This window comes from Pholis gunnellus (assembly GCF_910591455.1).
Source record: "Pholis gunnellus genome assembly, chromosome: 7".
In the NCBI taxonomy this organism is placed as follows: domain Eukaryota; kingdom Metazoa; phylum Chordata; class Actinopteri; order Perciformes; family Pholidae; genus Pholis; species Pholis gunnellus.
Window position 1 is genome coordinate 9,805,735 of NC_136533.1, and position 15,765 is coordinate 9,821,499.

Genomic DNA, 15,765 nt, shown 5'->3' on the forward strand with positions numbered 1-15,765 from the left:
AGGCAGCTAAAGCCACTGGACAGGATCCTCCGATGGTTTGACCTGCTCACAGTTCCTCGCCGGCAACAGGTCCACACACACACAGAGAGAACAAAAAGGTATCATCTAAACACATGAACTTATTAACAAGAAGAAGGATTTAAGAGTCTGGTTTTTAAAAAGCAGTCTGTGATACATGTCTTATTGATTCAGCATAGCATCACAAAGCAGCAATTGTTCAACAACAGATGTCAAAACTTACAATCAAATAATGTAAAATGAAAGAGGTAAATATGCAGCAATATGTGACTCATCAGGGCTTCTCGTTAACCACGTGTCCAAGTAACTGCTTTTAGCCCTTTGACTGGTGCAAGAAACATTCAGATCAGTCTTAGTGCATTGCTGGTTTCAGGATGTTTGATTATCCACAATTGCTTTTATTCCATTGAATTCCCTTGTTTTAATCTGTTCTAACTAAAAACAGAATCTCACTCATTGACTCAAGTGCTTCTATTCACAGTACCTTTTGTATACCTATAAAAAAAACACAGATTATTGCATACTATGCTGATGGCACACAAACAAATGTTCTGTACCGAAGTTAGTGTCAGACTGAAATTAGTTGGCATCAGTGGTGCGTCTCGGAGCGGCTGTGGAAATGTGTGTTGTCTCTTAAACTGGTTGCACCTTCCAGTTCTCTACAGAACCCCGTAAGCGCCCTCGAGTTCAACACATTCATGAATTAATCCTACTTCTCCCACTCAGACAGACAAACATTACATTACATTCATTACTTCAGGGTTTTTTTTTTGAGTGTGATCTGATTTGTGTGACCCATTTGTGTGTGCAATATTGCTGAAAAGCTATCTTGGAAGACATGGCGTCATCAAAACATTACATTAGGTGATCTCTGAAACAAGCAAAGTGCACCGTCTCTCTATCCTCTAATCTCTTAGTAACTTTGCATTCACACGATACACTCTGTGGTGGGAAAAGACATAAATGAGGACAATCATTTTTGGTTTCAATCATAACGGGATACAGCTGTGGACAAATTTTCAACGAAAGGGTTGTAGCTAAAAGGTTACACAGAATTGGCTGAACAATGGGGTTCAAACAAAATACTTAATAACTAAGTGTGGTTATAATATAATACACAGAACAATTTATATTTTAATGAGGTGCTATATATACCCATCAATAGGTTTTAGGATTTTATTACTATATTCAAAGATGCAATATCATGTAGAAAAAATATCCATCATTGTCCATGATTATCCCCGATCCATTCAGTCTGATTAAAAATTAAACCACCAATCTCCAGTCTAAAATAACACACCCTCCTACTTTAAAATGTGACAAAGTAGTGGTTAAAACAATGCCAATAAGGAGGTGACCTTCCTTTTGTTCAGGAGGGTGTGTCTGAACCTCACAAGTTAGATGGAAGTTTGGACTGCTTGTGTTCGGTCTCTAAGATCTTAGGAGGGGATCTAGCCTGGGAAGAGTGAACACCAACAGACTGGTTCTGAGGTTCAGACCCTGAATGTGTCCGACTTACAGGAGCAACCTGACCCAGGATTGGGCTGTAGGGTTTGCTGACAGCCATGGGGGAGGAGAAGGGGCTGGTTCCCCCTGCTACCCCTTCTGGGGAGCCGCTCATGGCCAAAGGCCTTTCCTGGTGTAAAGAGCTGTAAGAGCCTGAGATAGTCTTTATTTCCTGGGTAAAGAGATCCACCGAGGACTCTGCCCTCTCTTTGAGGGTACAGGCCACCCTGGCAGGGCATGAGGTCTGAAGGATTAGAGGGCTACGAGAGCCCACAGCGCTGGGGAGCTCACTGTGGTAAACTGTCCTTCCCGTCACAGGACTCTGTATGCTAGGACTATGGACTGGAGGTGTGTAGCAGGGCGAAGCTTCGGCGGAGCCATACTGGGTCAGGGAGGCGAGGGCCGAGCGCTCGGCGAGAACCTGGGGGAGGAAAACAGACTGGAGACCTGCAAGGCTTTGCTGCGCCAGGGAGGCTGCGGCCCCAGCTACAACTGCAGACCCTGGCTGAATAAATCCAGTGGGGGACTGAGTGCTGGTGATGAAGGGAAAATGTGGGAAGTTCAGACCACTGGATGTCCTGCCTGCTCTGTCATAACTGTACCCCATCTGCTGCACGGTGGCGTGAGAGGGCTGCTGCAGGTGGCTTAGTATGGGGCTGACTGAGCTGGAGATGAGAGGGCTTATGGTGGAGGCAGAGGGGGCTGGGAATCTCACTGCTAGCCTACCCGGCGCCCCCTGCTGGAGAAAACCTATCGGGTGTGGCGGGGCGGTCATAGCACCGTGGAAGGGCTGAGAGTGGAGCTGAGCAGAGCAGGTGTAGGAGACAGTGGTCTGGCCGATGGGGTAGACTGAGGCCATGCCAGAGTAGGGAGGGTGGTGTGGGAGATGGTGTGAGGGCAGAGGGGCCAGAGGCTGCATGCTGCTGGTGAAGACGGGCTGGGACGTCAGTGTGGGTGACACGGGCCCAGCTGCGAGATGCTGTGCCCTGAGCGACGCCAATGTGGGAGTCTCAATCCCCAATCTGATTATGTTGGAACTGACAGGAGAACTGGGCCCTGAACCACAGCTACTGGTCATGTTCGCTCCAACATGGACTTTCTTTGGATGGCCGGTGGGGTCCTTCAGGGAGCCTGGAGCCAGAGGATGGTGGAAGAGGATGGGGGGCAGCTGGGAGTGATGGGCTAAGGCCAGAGCCAGCGGGGTGGTGGCAGCAGCAGCCTGAAGCGGGGCCTGAATCAGCGGGGCCCAGATGACCGGGGTGGGTGATGGGGGAGCGGGGAGAAGGTGAAGGCTCTGTGGGCTGGTCTGGATCAGCTGCGTGCATTGGGCCATGTCACGGTCATGTTGCACTATTCTTTGGATGATCTCGGTCTCTTGGAAGTTTAAAGTGCCAGAACTATGGTGATGCTGGACTTTATTCTGCAGAACAGAGTTCCTCTTCCCTGTTAAGAAAACACAAATAAGGTCATGCAATAATCTTTTTCATTAATGAGAGCATATACTGCAAAATATGAGGACTACTCCCCAGCACCATAGCCTTGCGGCTTTAAACTACTGAGAGTTTAAATGTGACAGCATAGCATAACATACAATTTCCATATATCAGCAACCAATTTACATGGATGTCCGGTTCTACAAACCATGTACATGCTTCTTATTCTACACACACTGCTCAGACAACTCCTCCTCTAAATGAAAGAAAAATGTTTATTAATTAATTGTAATTAACTTGATAAAAACACTTTCAATGGAAAATGGTGACATTTGTACTTATGTTTCACAAAACATTTGGGAAACTGTGGAGCTCAACTCTCATACCTGCAAGCACCTAACTACCTGAAAGTGCGTGTTAGGTGTAGTAAAATGACCACTTGGCCTCAAATGGGGATGTATGCATTTCTTTTAAATCACCACAAAAAACAAAAAACAAAGACACAACATCTGTGAGTTAGATTATGAACTTTCATATTCAGAATCTTATTTAATTAGGCTAGTTTGTCATGGATTTGTATGTATGAGTATTTTATTGTTTGGTATTGGATTCATAGTAGGTTCCTGTCTGAAGAAGATCGTTAATCCAAAGATTATGGATTAATTAATTATGCGAGAATAATCTGATTTACATGAATGAATCGTGAGTGGTATGATTAGTAATATTTTCTTTGTAATATTTCATTTTCGTGTCCTGAAAATAAATTCAATCAAACCAATTAATGCTTGACTGCTATAAACAATTTGTTATATAGCCTTGTTTTTAAATGTAATATATGAAGAAGAAGAAAGCAAAGCAAAATATCAAACTTATATAATTAATAATATTTAACTGTGAAACATGAAACTAGCTTCTATGTACAGGCAAATGACTCACCGATGCGGTCCAGGCGGTCGAGAGCCACGGTCTCAAAGGCCCTCCTCATCATGGGATACTCCTCCAGCACCTCGTTGAAGTTGTCCACCGACAGAGAGTACAGCCGGCAGTAGTTTTCGGCTCGCACGCTGGCCGTCCTCCTGCCTCGGGTGAGCAGGCAGATCTCTGCAGGGGGGAGAGGGCAAAAAGTTGAATTATTTGTACCATTTCTTTAAAACACGTCCTGCTGAGTGAAAGTCAGAAACATCAAGGATTTTTTTTAAATGGGTAATTAATATGAAGTATTGTATGAGGATTTTCCACTGTGATACATTACAGACACGTGTATATTTTTTAGATCCATTCATCAAAAGGAAATGCAAAAATAGTATTATTAGCGTGAGACGATAAAACATGAAACGGCCGATGCCTCTGAACCCCACAGATGGAGCACTTAATGCAATTTCTGCAGCTTACAGTTTGTCCTGACCTCATCTGTCGTGCCAGAGATCAAAAAAATAAAATAATGCGCCATTAAAAAATAAAAGTGGACATATTTTTCAGGACGGACATATTGAGGATATAGACACAAACACACACACACACACACACACACACACACACACACACAGACTCACACGCTCTCTCTTTTAAACACATTTCCTGTCCTCATTTACCATTATCACATCAGTGTGTGTGTGTTCAGCTGTGTTGAGTAGCTGTAAGCCAAAATATGAAATGTCTTGTGATTACCATATCATCAGGTTGTATCAAAGTGTAAATATTAGAAATAATTGCTTGAGTTGTCAGATCACACCGCCTTAAAAGTAAATTATACATTTATATTTCCTGGTAGATATTTGATGATGAAATTTCCCTTTTCTACACAGCCGGTTACAGACAATGAGACTGTGTAACATGGGCGACAACAAATTGAAAGTTCTGGATTTCAGCTTTAAATATGGCATTAACAATGGGGAAAACCCCACAAATAGAATCAAAGATCACCAAGCTTTGCCCCTCTTAGTCCCGAGCCCTTTTAAGGAGATGATGTGGACAATTTTCCCCATCTGTAATAGTCAGGGAAGTTAATCTGCTGAGTGCCGGAGCAAAATAAATCAAAACAAATCACACTATCAGCGCTCCTTCACATACATCCATACTGACTCAGTGTCAGCTACACAATATATTAGCATGCAGTCCACACAGCAGGTTGTGTGCAGACATTACCTCCAAAATAAGAGCCGTCAGACAGCTTGGTGTCATTGCTGTTCTTGGTCAGGACACTGACGACACCGTGCTGGATGAAGTACATCTTCTTGCCGATGGTTCCCTCTCTGATGATGTAGTCGGCCGGCTGGAAGACCTCGAAGCGCAGTTTGGTCAGCATGGAGGTGACAAAGTTCGGATCAGCGTTGGCGAAAAGAGGCATGGAGGCCACCAGTTTGCGACAGTTAAAGTTGATGATCTCCTGCAGAAGACACAAAACTGTGTTTTAGCTGTTAAGGCGAGGCCTTCGCATCAGAAATGGCAGTATAACTACATGTGTACATTTAAATCACAATAAAAGTAGGGCGGTTAACGGCTTAGTGCTCCGTTAATGAGGTTCTCTGTCTCATAAAGGCTCCAGCCATTACTAATCAGATTACATGACGATTAACATTAGCGTGCAAAATGAGGGAGGCATATTAGATTGAATAAATAACTAACTGTAAACCATTTAGATCAAGCAGGATCACTTCAAACAAAAATTCTATTTAGCCTTTATAAGCTGTATGTACACATGTAATACATATTTTAAGTGGATATATAAGGACATTTGAAGTGGTGGTTAATACACAGTGTTTCTCAGGAATTATAAATTATCCTATGAATAATAACAACTATTCTTTACTATATTGTCATTAATTATCTGTTTATACAGCAGCCTCCATTTAAGGGTACCAACAGGAGGAGTTATAGTTGTTGTTAACACTTCTATCTGCTGACATCTCCATAGCATTGTGTTATAAACCATTTACTTGTGCTTTATACTGCTTGTAAATGCTAAATAGTAAAAGTAAAAGTAAAGTGTTACCAATCTTTTCTTTAGTCGTGATACATGTTGAAGCCAACATTACGATGACTCAGCAGTATTATCATCATCAAGACAACAAAAGCAACAACAAGTTAGATGACTTCTGACCTCTCGCAGTGGCTCATTCAGCTCCTCCAAAATGCTTTCCTCGTCAAACATCTTGCCCTGATAACGGTGTTCGTAGTATTCGTGGATCCTCTGCCGCATGTCGGCAGGGAGCTTGTGGAAGGACATGTACTGCTCCACCTGCTTATACTGCAACAACAAAACAGGTATTACAATTATAAAATAATAATACAAATAACAATAATAACACTAACAATCACAATAATTATTATATCACTTAAATAAGTATTAAAGTAAACAACTGCAAGAGAAAATGCAAAGTCATGTCAGAATGAATGTATTAAAGTGATTGATGTGTTGGCTCAGAGGTGGACTGTAATGTGTCTCATTATGTTAACAGTCAACTGTCGGGCCATCTGTGAAACCTGCCCACAGAGCGATGTTGTGCCTCTGTCCCATCTGACAAATACAGTTGCGCTCTGCAGGCTGCAGCTAATAACATTAACTACTGTGTCCTTCAGCGGTGTACTCTACCAGCAAAGCACCACGAATGGTCCGTGTACCAATCTATGTTTTGTCCTAAGTTGCTGTTTAGCTTTTATCAACTAGCTCTTTAACTCTCCCAGATGTCTCTCTGTTTTCTATGTTAAAAATCCCCAACAGCAGCTCGCAAACCTTTCAGTGATCACTCGTATATGTTGCTCATCTCATCTATTTATAGTCTCCCTCTGTGGGGCTTTTTCTCACTTAAATGTCAAAATATTTATGACAGGTGGGTTAAGTATTCACACAAATACTTTGTCACTCACAGTGTAACTTATCATTGTTACCATTAAAAGGTATAATATGTAACAACCAAAAAATGTATAGAGACCGATACAAAAGATAATCCCTCTCAATCATCCCTTCACTTGTAGTGCGTGGCAGTGTCTGTATCTGCAGAGACCCTGCCCTCTGCCCGTATTTTCTCTTTTTTTCTTATGCTGCATGTTTTCGGGACATTTCCGGGCGTCAGCAAAGAGCATTTGGACCCCAAGTGGTGGCGTAACCCCCAGCCAATAAGCAGGGTGTGCAGCCCGTTCTCATTCCAAGGTGAAACACCGCCGCTATGTCACTGAGGCTCACAGAACTAACAGGCCTGACTGACAGCAGGATGAAGCGTGCCGTGGGCTGCAGTCATTCCATATCCGGCACCTTCCCGCAGCTTTGTGTAGTTCTGTTTTTTTAGTGCTTTGGAACATAACCGCCGTGAAAAATCTGAAAATAGCGTTTTATTCTTTTGATTCAGGGCTTTGTTCTCACTAATGCCGGCCCCGTCTCTTTATTCACTCTCTAGCTCACGTAACCACTGCTGTTACTTACTCACGCACGCACTCGCTCACTCACTCGTTGAGCTGGAGAGGAGGGGCGATTTTCAATGCAGTATTTACAAACAGCAACCAATAATGTGAGTACTTATTATACCTTTAAACTGCATTTAAATAAGTATTCAGATCCTTAACTTAAGTACAACCAGCAGTACCCCAATTGAAGAATTACTTGAAAGTTATAGTTACTTAAAAGTAAAACACCTGCATTCAAAATCTTACTCAAGTAAAAGTATAGAAGTATTATCAGATGATTGTACTTAAATTATTGAAAATAAAAGTAATCATTAAGCAGAAACTGTGGCCCGTGTGACTGATGTATCGGTTTGGATTATATTATTGCATTATCAATATTGATGCATTAATGTATACGCCAAATTTTAAATAATTCATACTGTTGGGTAGTTTAATCTATAACAATGCATAATATCATATAAACTGATCATATGTTTTATAAAAAGTAAATAAAGCTCTTAAATAAATGTAGTGGAGTTGAAGTAAAAAGCATAAAATGGAAATACTCCAGTGGCGTACAAGTACATCAAAATACTTTCAACTCTCTTGGACCTAAAGAAAGTTGATTTCTTTGAACGATATCAGCCATGCAGAGAGCAAACACCGACCTTTTCTTGGTACTGCCTCCTGGAGGAGTCCAGAGACTGAATGAGTGCAGTTGCATGCCCCACAAACATGGCAAAGCAAGTTGCGCCCACAATCATGCTGAGGATGGTGAGCCACACGTCAGCCATGCCGATAGGGGGGTACAGGCCGTACCCGATGCACAGCATGTGACTCATGGCCTTGAACAGGGCGTAGGAGTATTGCTGACCCCAAGTGTCATTCTGTAAGAGACGAAGAGGAGGAAGGAGAATGTTTATCACCACAACATTAATGCTGCAGCAAATCTATGTGAGCCTATTCAGTTTAAGACTGAACACTTATAAAATGCATGTTGACTCTTGTATTGACATACCTGATTTATTCTTTGGTGTAAGTCTATTTCAGCTACTGGTATACCTAATAATATATTTTGTACGTAATACTGTAGATTGAATATGATGCAACTAATGATTATTTTCATTATCAATTAATCTGCAGATTGTTTCCTCAATCAATCGATTGTTTGATCTACAAAAAGTCAGAAGATTATGAAAAATGCTGATTATAATTTCCCACAGCCCAAAGACATGCACTAAAATATCTTGTTTTATTTGACCAACAGTCCAAAATACAAAGATATTTGGTTTACTGTAATATATGTCAAAGAAAAGATTCACACTCTCACATTTGAGAGGCTGAAACAAATGTTCTAATAAATCGATAAATTGAATCATTGCATCTCCACACACACAATCAAAGACATCTGCAATATGTGCAGTTGCCTTGAACGCTAATCTCTTTATTGTTCTTCTTATCTCTTTATTAACCAACAAAAATATTTTTTTAGGAACCTGAAGACTGGGTTTCTCAAAAGATTTAAAGTATCCACAACTAAATAAGTTAGAGTTTGGAAGGAAAAAATACCATTAAATATTATTTATTAAGATTACAATTCAAAAATGCTGTCTTTGGACTGTGATCTGATTTGATTAACAGCAACCAAACAAGACCCACAATTACATCAGATTATTTTGATTTAAATGTTGCTAACTCCTGATTCATGGAAGCATGAGACATCTTTTCCTAGCTGAGACCCACCTACGTCTAACCAGCAAAACGAGCACAGAAAAAAAACAAAAAAGCTTGTGTTCTTGCAGAGGACCCCATCGACTACTTGGACCACTTACCACCATCTTGTTTCTAGTGACCCAGCAGTCAGCAGGGAAGTCCTGCAGCATGGGGACCAGGAACTGCAGACAGCCATCCCAGTGACACAGCAGCAGCATCATACCGATCAGGTTCATGATGCGCACCATGGCGCTGGCCAAGTCATAGGTCATATGGAAAACCTGTCACACAGATTATCAGCATTAATAAAACTGAAACAAAAAAATGTCACTTCTCTGTCATGCAATCAGAGGATTTTAAATCTACAATAGGTGCTTTGTGGGCCGATGTACACAGTGGTCCTACATCAGACCATACTGTTCTTAATCTTCTATAGCTCACCAGTGGCTCTTGCGTAACAATCTGCAAGCAACATTAATGGCCTGTGGATGCAGCCTCAGATGGAATTATAAAAATAAGATAATGCAGGAAAATATATGTTATTAAGTCAGTTGGTTGTGTGTGAGCCTCAGAGGGAAAGCAACAAATCAACTCTACAGCTTTAAGAACATGCACATTTGTTTTTACAATACTCAGTATCAAGTATTTACCTTGAAATAGAAAAAAAATAATTTAGTAATCCAGACGAGATTACAAGAAAGGAGAAATCTGATAATGCAAGGGAAATCTCACTATGTACAGCACTTTAGTCAGAGGACAACATTATTTTGAATGAGAATTGAATTTGGGGGCATTTTGCTTCTAACACAAATGAATAAAATGATGAACAAAATTGCTGCCTATTAATTTGCTCTATTAGCCGGTGTAAAGTCGTGTATATGAAGATCCAGAGAGCCTTTCCAGGCAGGATCTACCTCTTCCCACTGGTGGATGTAGCGGATGAGTCTGGAGAGGCGCAGCAGCCGCAGCAGACTGAGGATCTTGGTGAACCGGACAATCCTCAGGGCTCGGGCCGTCTTGTAAAAGTCTGAGTCGATGCGTGTCTCCACGATGAGAAAGATGTAGTCCACGGGTATGGACGAGATGAAATCCACCACAAACCAGGTCTTCAGGTATTTGACCTTAATCTGATGCGGGTCGAGGATGATCTCCGTGTTGTCCTCCTTGACGATGCCCGTGCGGAAGTTGAGGACCAGGTCCATGAGGAAGAAAGTGTCCGAGACCACGTTAAAGACGATCCAGGGCGGCGTGTGCTCGTCCTTGAAGAAGGTGATGCCCACAGGGATGATGATGAGGTTCCCCACCATCAGCAGCAGCATGGTCAGATCCCAGTAGAACCTGTAACACACGGCCACACACATGACTCACGGTGTAGAAAACAGCGGGGCCAAGGTCCTTCAGGTTCACTCCTACCTTTGACAAAATAACTGCGTTGAATGTTTTATGCGTGGATTAATACGTTATTTTTGTGGGTTGTTTGTCATTTTTATGACTTTCATAGAGATTAGAGCAAATATAAAAACATTTGCTGGTTCCAACTTCTCAAATACAAGGATTTAATGCTTTTCTTTGTCATGTGTGATCGTAAACTGAACCAATTTGATCAATGGTTGCCGTTCGGTTCACACAGGGGACTTTTTAAAGCCAGAGTCTGAATGTGTGTGTGTGTGTGTGTGTGTGTGTGTGTGTCTATGTGCATACTAAATATGTGCTGCATATTCAAAGCAATTCTGGACAACTCTGTGCAACTTGAGGTCTAATTCTGGAACTCAAAATCCAGTATATTAGAGTAGATTTAGACTGTTCAAATGAGCAGAAACAATGCAAACAAACAGTTTGAGCATACACAGTAACAAAGAAAGACATGACAAACAATCTCATTCAGTTCAATACTGGGTTTCTGGACGCAGGGATGGAGAGGAAAATGAGTTATTGGTATTCATCTGAATTGCTCATGAGGAAATATTGATTTTCACAACTAACTTAATCCTCACGTACCAGCAGCAGAGTGTTCGATTTCATGAGGAATTGCTTGAAAAAAGGCTTATGTTAAGTTTTTGTTCACAGTTAAGTCAGCAAATTGGATTTCAAAGTACTACAAAATATTCATATTCAAATTCATAGCTTCATTAACAAATCTGGCAAATATTTGCCAACAGCTTAATATCTAGTTGTTTCAATTACTCTGTTTACTATCGTGATATTTGTTATTGTCAGTTGTCTTTATTATTTATCCTTTTAGACTGCTTTAGCAGTAGCAGATGTATAACAGAGGACGCTATCAGAGCACTTTACAATTCACAGGAAACATACAGCCATGAGCAGCTCGGCCAATCAAATGAAAGCCAAGATACACAGTGTTTTGTTTACCAATTACAATCGTCAGGGTGTATGTGAGATGAGAAAGCATGCATGCATGTGATTGCATGTCTGATTTATTTCCGAGACCTTATTAACCACTGATCGATCCAGCAGGAGCCTGACACACCTGCACGGCCAGCACAAACTGTGTCAGGGGGAGGGGGGGACATGCATTACACCAATTAACTAACTAAGGCCGCATACAGTAATCACACTGTGTGAGCCGGATTAGAGCGGCAATCAATTTGTTGTCAACCATTAAATAAAAATTGCCAAACGATTAATCAGTTTGACTATTTTTAAAAGAAAAAAGTCCAAGTTCTCTGTTTCTAGCTTCTTAACTGTGAATATTTTCCTCTGTGACAGTAAACTAAAAGCTTTGAGATCTTTAAGTGGATAAAACAAGACTATTGAAGATGTCATCTTGAGCTTTGGGAAACACTGATGACGAGGGAATGCAACATTTTCAAAAGTGTGGATTGGATAATCACCATCTTGTCAACAGGTATAATTCAAAACTTCAGTTCATGATTGACTGAGATAAAAGCATTTGACTAAATGTAAGTAGTGTGCTATAATTATTATGTCATTGGATGTTGCAGTTAAGAGCCACAGGGAGCTTATCTGTGTTCCTGTCAATTTGGTCAATCTGGGCTCAAACGGGATTCCAGGAAGTACGCCACCAACAGTAGAGATGTGAGCAACATAGTGTTACCTATTCTAGTTAATCACACCAAAGCTTGACAGGCGAGCATCACGAAAAAGAGGGAACCAGTGAGGACATTGTGGCCATTTGCTCTTATCAGCTTTCCGTTGTTCTCTGCCAAACAAAGCATTTGCGTTCCTCTCTTCATCTCCCTGTCTCTGTGGTGACACACCGGTCCTAATTGCACTTCCCCTCTCTCGCTAAATCCACCGTTATCTCCTGGGAATCCATGTCATCTCCAGAAGTCAGCTCCCATCAGCCAGATGTTGAGTAGTTAGCATTACCGCTCTGCACACGTCACCGTGCTGCAGAACCCTGGAACAGCTGGACCAAACAAAAAAAAAATAAAAGGCCTGCACAGGGGACAGTGCATTACTGCCCCTGCAGACCATTTCACTGACTGGGATCAGCTGACTGTACACACAGCATTCAGGCCACAAAGATCAGACAACTTGTGGGTACAATCTGGTGTAAAATAAAGCTGACAGTTATGGGTTCTCAAGACCTCTACTGGTCCAGAAAGGAATCTTGCACTATTTGGGTCAGAGTACAACTATGTTAAAGAGCATGAGAGCACAAAGAGAGGGGAGTTACAAGCAAAGTGAACACAAAAAGGCTTAAAATGGTGAAAGGAGCTTAGATCAATCAGGACAGCTGAAAAAGGGATCACATTTGTACTAGAGATACTTATCTCTTGATGCCAGAGCGCAGCTGAAGCACAACAGCCTGCATGCAGCTCAGTGGCTTAACACACACCTGTACTGTGGCTCAGGCCCACCAGCAATCATATTAACCATATTTACGCAGCGTGCCAGTTCAGTATGTCTGCTGCTCTATCCACGGACAGCTTTACTAAAAGACAGCAGTTACTTATGCTACAAACAACACAGACTTTTTATAAAAGATACAAGGAGAGGGTACATTGGTTTGCTGAGCCGATGCACAGTGGTCATGGAAACAGTGAGTGAAGATGACTGTTTTTAGGATTGGATACATCAGTTTCTCGGAAGCTAAAAAGACCCAAATAACCTTTAGGTTACCGGTAACTTAAAATGGAAACAGGGGGATGAAGTGTCCTCCTTAAGAGGCACAGAACCCTGCTATCTAAAGCTCAGAGTGACCCAAACTGAGCTTTAAGTAATGACACCTCATAACACATGTAACAGCTGGATGTCCTGATTCCTCTCAACATCATTTTCATTTCAACCTCTCAGTCTCTGTGTGTTCGGTGTTTTGTGGTGTGTCCCCTCCCCGTCCACACCATCTCTGCTCCATTAGACTAATTGTACTGTAATAATCTCCACTGATGTGTGCTTCTAATATCTCGAATGGTCATGTTACCCTATTTTGATTACCCCTTTTCCAAGCCCCTGCTGCACTCTCTGTAATCCATTGCCCTCGCTAAATGATCAAAAAAAAGAAAAAAAAGTGTAATTCAGATGAGTGGAAAAAAACCTGCAGTGACACACATCGGCATACAACTGGCCAGTGAAAATATGATGACAGTGAGCCTCAAGGTTAAATGTCATGAAAATCCCTTGATGGCGGTGATGAACAGAATGCTGGTTTGCATGCAGCGTTCCATGAAATGTAGAACATGCATGTATGCATAACACAGCACAGAGTGTGTGTTAAATTACAGAATACAGGTTGGCTTAGTTTGTTGCACAAATTTAATTTACAGGCAGATATAATTGGTTTGTTAGATTGTCATAAAGCCTATACTTGTGGGAATGAAATCATGCACACAAACACTCCCATAGGCCAAACAAAATATCGATTTATATTCCACATCTGTATGATTTAATTTGACTGTCATCGTGCTAATAAGAGATTTTGTATGCCAGTAAACTCCTTTACGATACATTCTTACAGATGTTTCCCTGTAAGAATGGCCTGTACAGTGCGAGTGATTATGTTTTTAGAAAAGGATCATTTTTTACAAATGAAGCCATTTATCTATTTAAGGCGTGTATAAGGATCAGCCTACCGAGGCACATTTAGCTTATGATATCTATTCTGCACAGGCTCACACACCTGATTATCATGTTATCATAACATCATCACAGTGATGAAAGAAAAAACAGTCCTTTGTAAAGGGGATCAGTGTGTGTATATGATATTAAGTTAATAGTGACATTATCATATTTGATGGCATTTTCTCATCAACATTTGGCTGTTCTAAAATGATCTCTTTTTCTACATTGTTAAGTCAAACAAGCCTAAAAATGTGTGACAGGATCACTGCTGCACTTTTTTTTTCTTCTTCCTAAAACTGCCCTGTTTGTAAAGAAAGGTTTTCTGCACACAAATTACCTAAAATCACTGTACGGATGGATTATCCAGAAGCCAGCAGACTTTACTCGCTCCCTCTCATGCTCCACGGCCCTCTCACTCCCCAACATCCGCAGGGAGAACTTGTTGACACCCGGTTGGAGCATCGCCCCAAACTGCCGGTGCATGAAGCCGGCTTGGTACAGCCGGTCGTCCTCGGGTATGATTTGCTCGATGCCCTCCAACTTAATAAAACTTGACTGGTCAAACACATATCCTTCCCCGTCTGGGCCACTCAGACCACCCGTTGCTCGCTGCTGGGCCCCGGGGCTGTGCTCACCGGGGTAACTCTCTCTGACGCCCGCCTCGGGGATGAGGCGCTGCTGCTCCGCCGGATCTGACCCGGGAGGATGCCGCCCGGTGATGGAAGAGAGGCTGCCCCGAAATAAGCGACAGTCCCCGTTCAAGTTGGTCTTCACAGTAACATTTCTCTCAAAGTCTTCGCTCCTGGCCTCCTCAATACTCTTGCAACTGCTTGCAGGAGACGGAGAGGACAAATGTTTTAGCCGAATACTTTTCCTCTTAGTGTCCTTGTCGCCGTTGTCTCCTTCGTCAATCACGATGGCTTTTTGCCCAATGTTTTGCGGCAAGCTGTACAGCCGTTTGCGCATGGAAGACTGAAATATTTCCATTTTGAAGAAAGAGAAGAGATGCGCTCTAAGGACAGCCCGTGAAAACAGAGGGATGAATCATGAATCTCGTAAGGGTGCCACTGGAGGCAAACAGTGACGGCGCATCCGCAGGACAGGTTGTATCTTATTTGACACTTGGGACGTGCCTCTCTCCCCCGGTTCAAACATTGAGATGCGTCAACGATATACGTGGCCGCTTCAATCCGAAGGTCATGTGAAAGCGGTAAACGGGAAACGCGTGTAAATCCAGGTAAACCCACAGCGTGCAGACGAGAGCGCATCAGGATGCAACATGCTGAGTGTCGGACGTGCCGGAGTGGGAGAACGCTGCTGCTGAGTTCCTCAATGACAAAGCATGATCTCCACCTCCCCAAAATATCTGAGCTCTCTGTCAGTGCGAGGTGATGACACACATGCACGCAGCCAGCACCGGCGTTCAAAGAGCGCTGACATCACTGATCCATCAGCCTCCCGCTTTCTAATAACGTGAATATCGATGGAGCTGATCCATCGGGTTGCCATACGAGCCTGGACGGTACATGCGCTCACCCCGCCCAGGACAGCTGGAAGAGGAGGTTTCAAGGATGCGATCCAGCCATGGAGTTGATAGTTCACTCGCTGAGAGAAAGCGACACGCCAGAGAATATAGTCAGATCTTTATGCATCTAACAAATGATTGTCG

The 15,765-nt window shown here is 42.4% G+C and overlaps 1 protein-coding gene across 1 annotated transcript; it reads right to left on the bottom strand.

Moving 5' to 3' along the window:
- Positions 1 to 1,408: 1,408 nt before the first annotated feature.
- LOC306698722 (potassium/sodium hyperpolarization-activated cyclic nucleotide-gated channel 2-like) lies at positions 1,409 to 15,083 on the bottom strand (the record flags this gene model as incomplete). Its single annotated transcript, XM_079163177.1, has 8 exons — positions 1,409 to 2,967; positions 3,894 to 4,058; positions 5,103 to 5,343; positions 6,058 to 6,204; positions 8,006 to 8,224; positions 9,170 to 9,331; positions 9,965 to 10,388; positions 14,434 to 15,083. The coding sequence occupies 8 exons, from the start codon at positions 15,081 to 15,083 to the stop codon at positions 1,409 to 1,411; spliced, it is 3,567 nt and encodes a 1,188-aa protein (XP_079019303.1).
- Between the last annotated feature and the right edge of the window lie 682 nt (positions 15,084 to 15,765).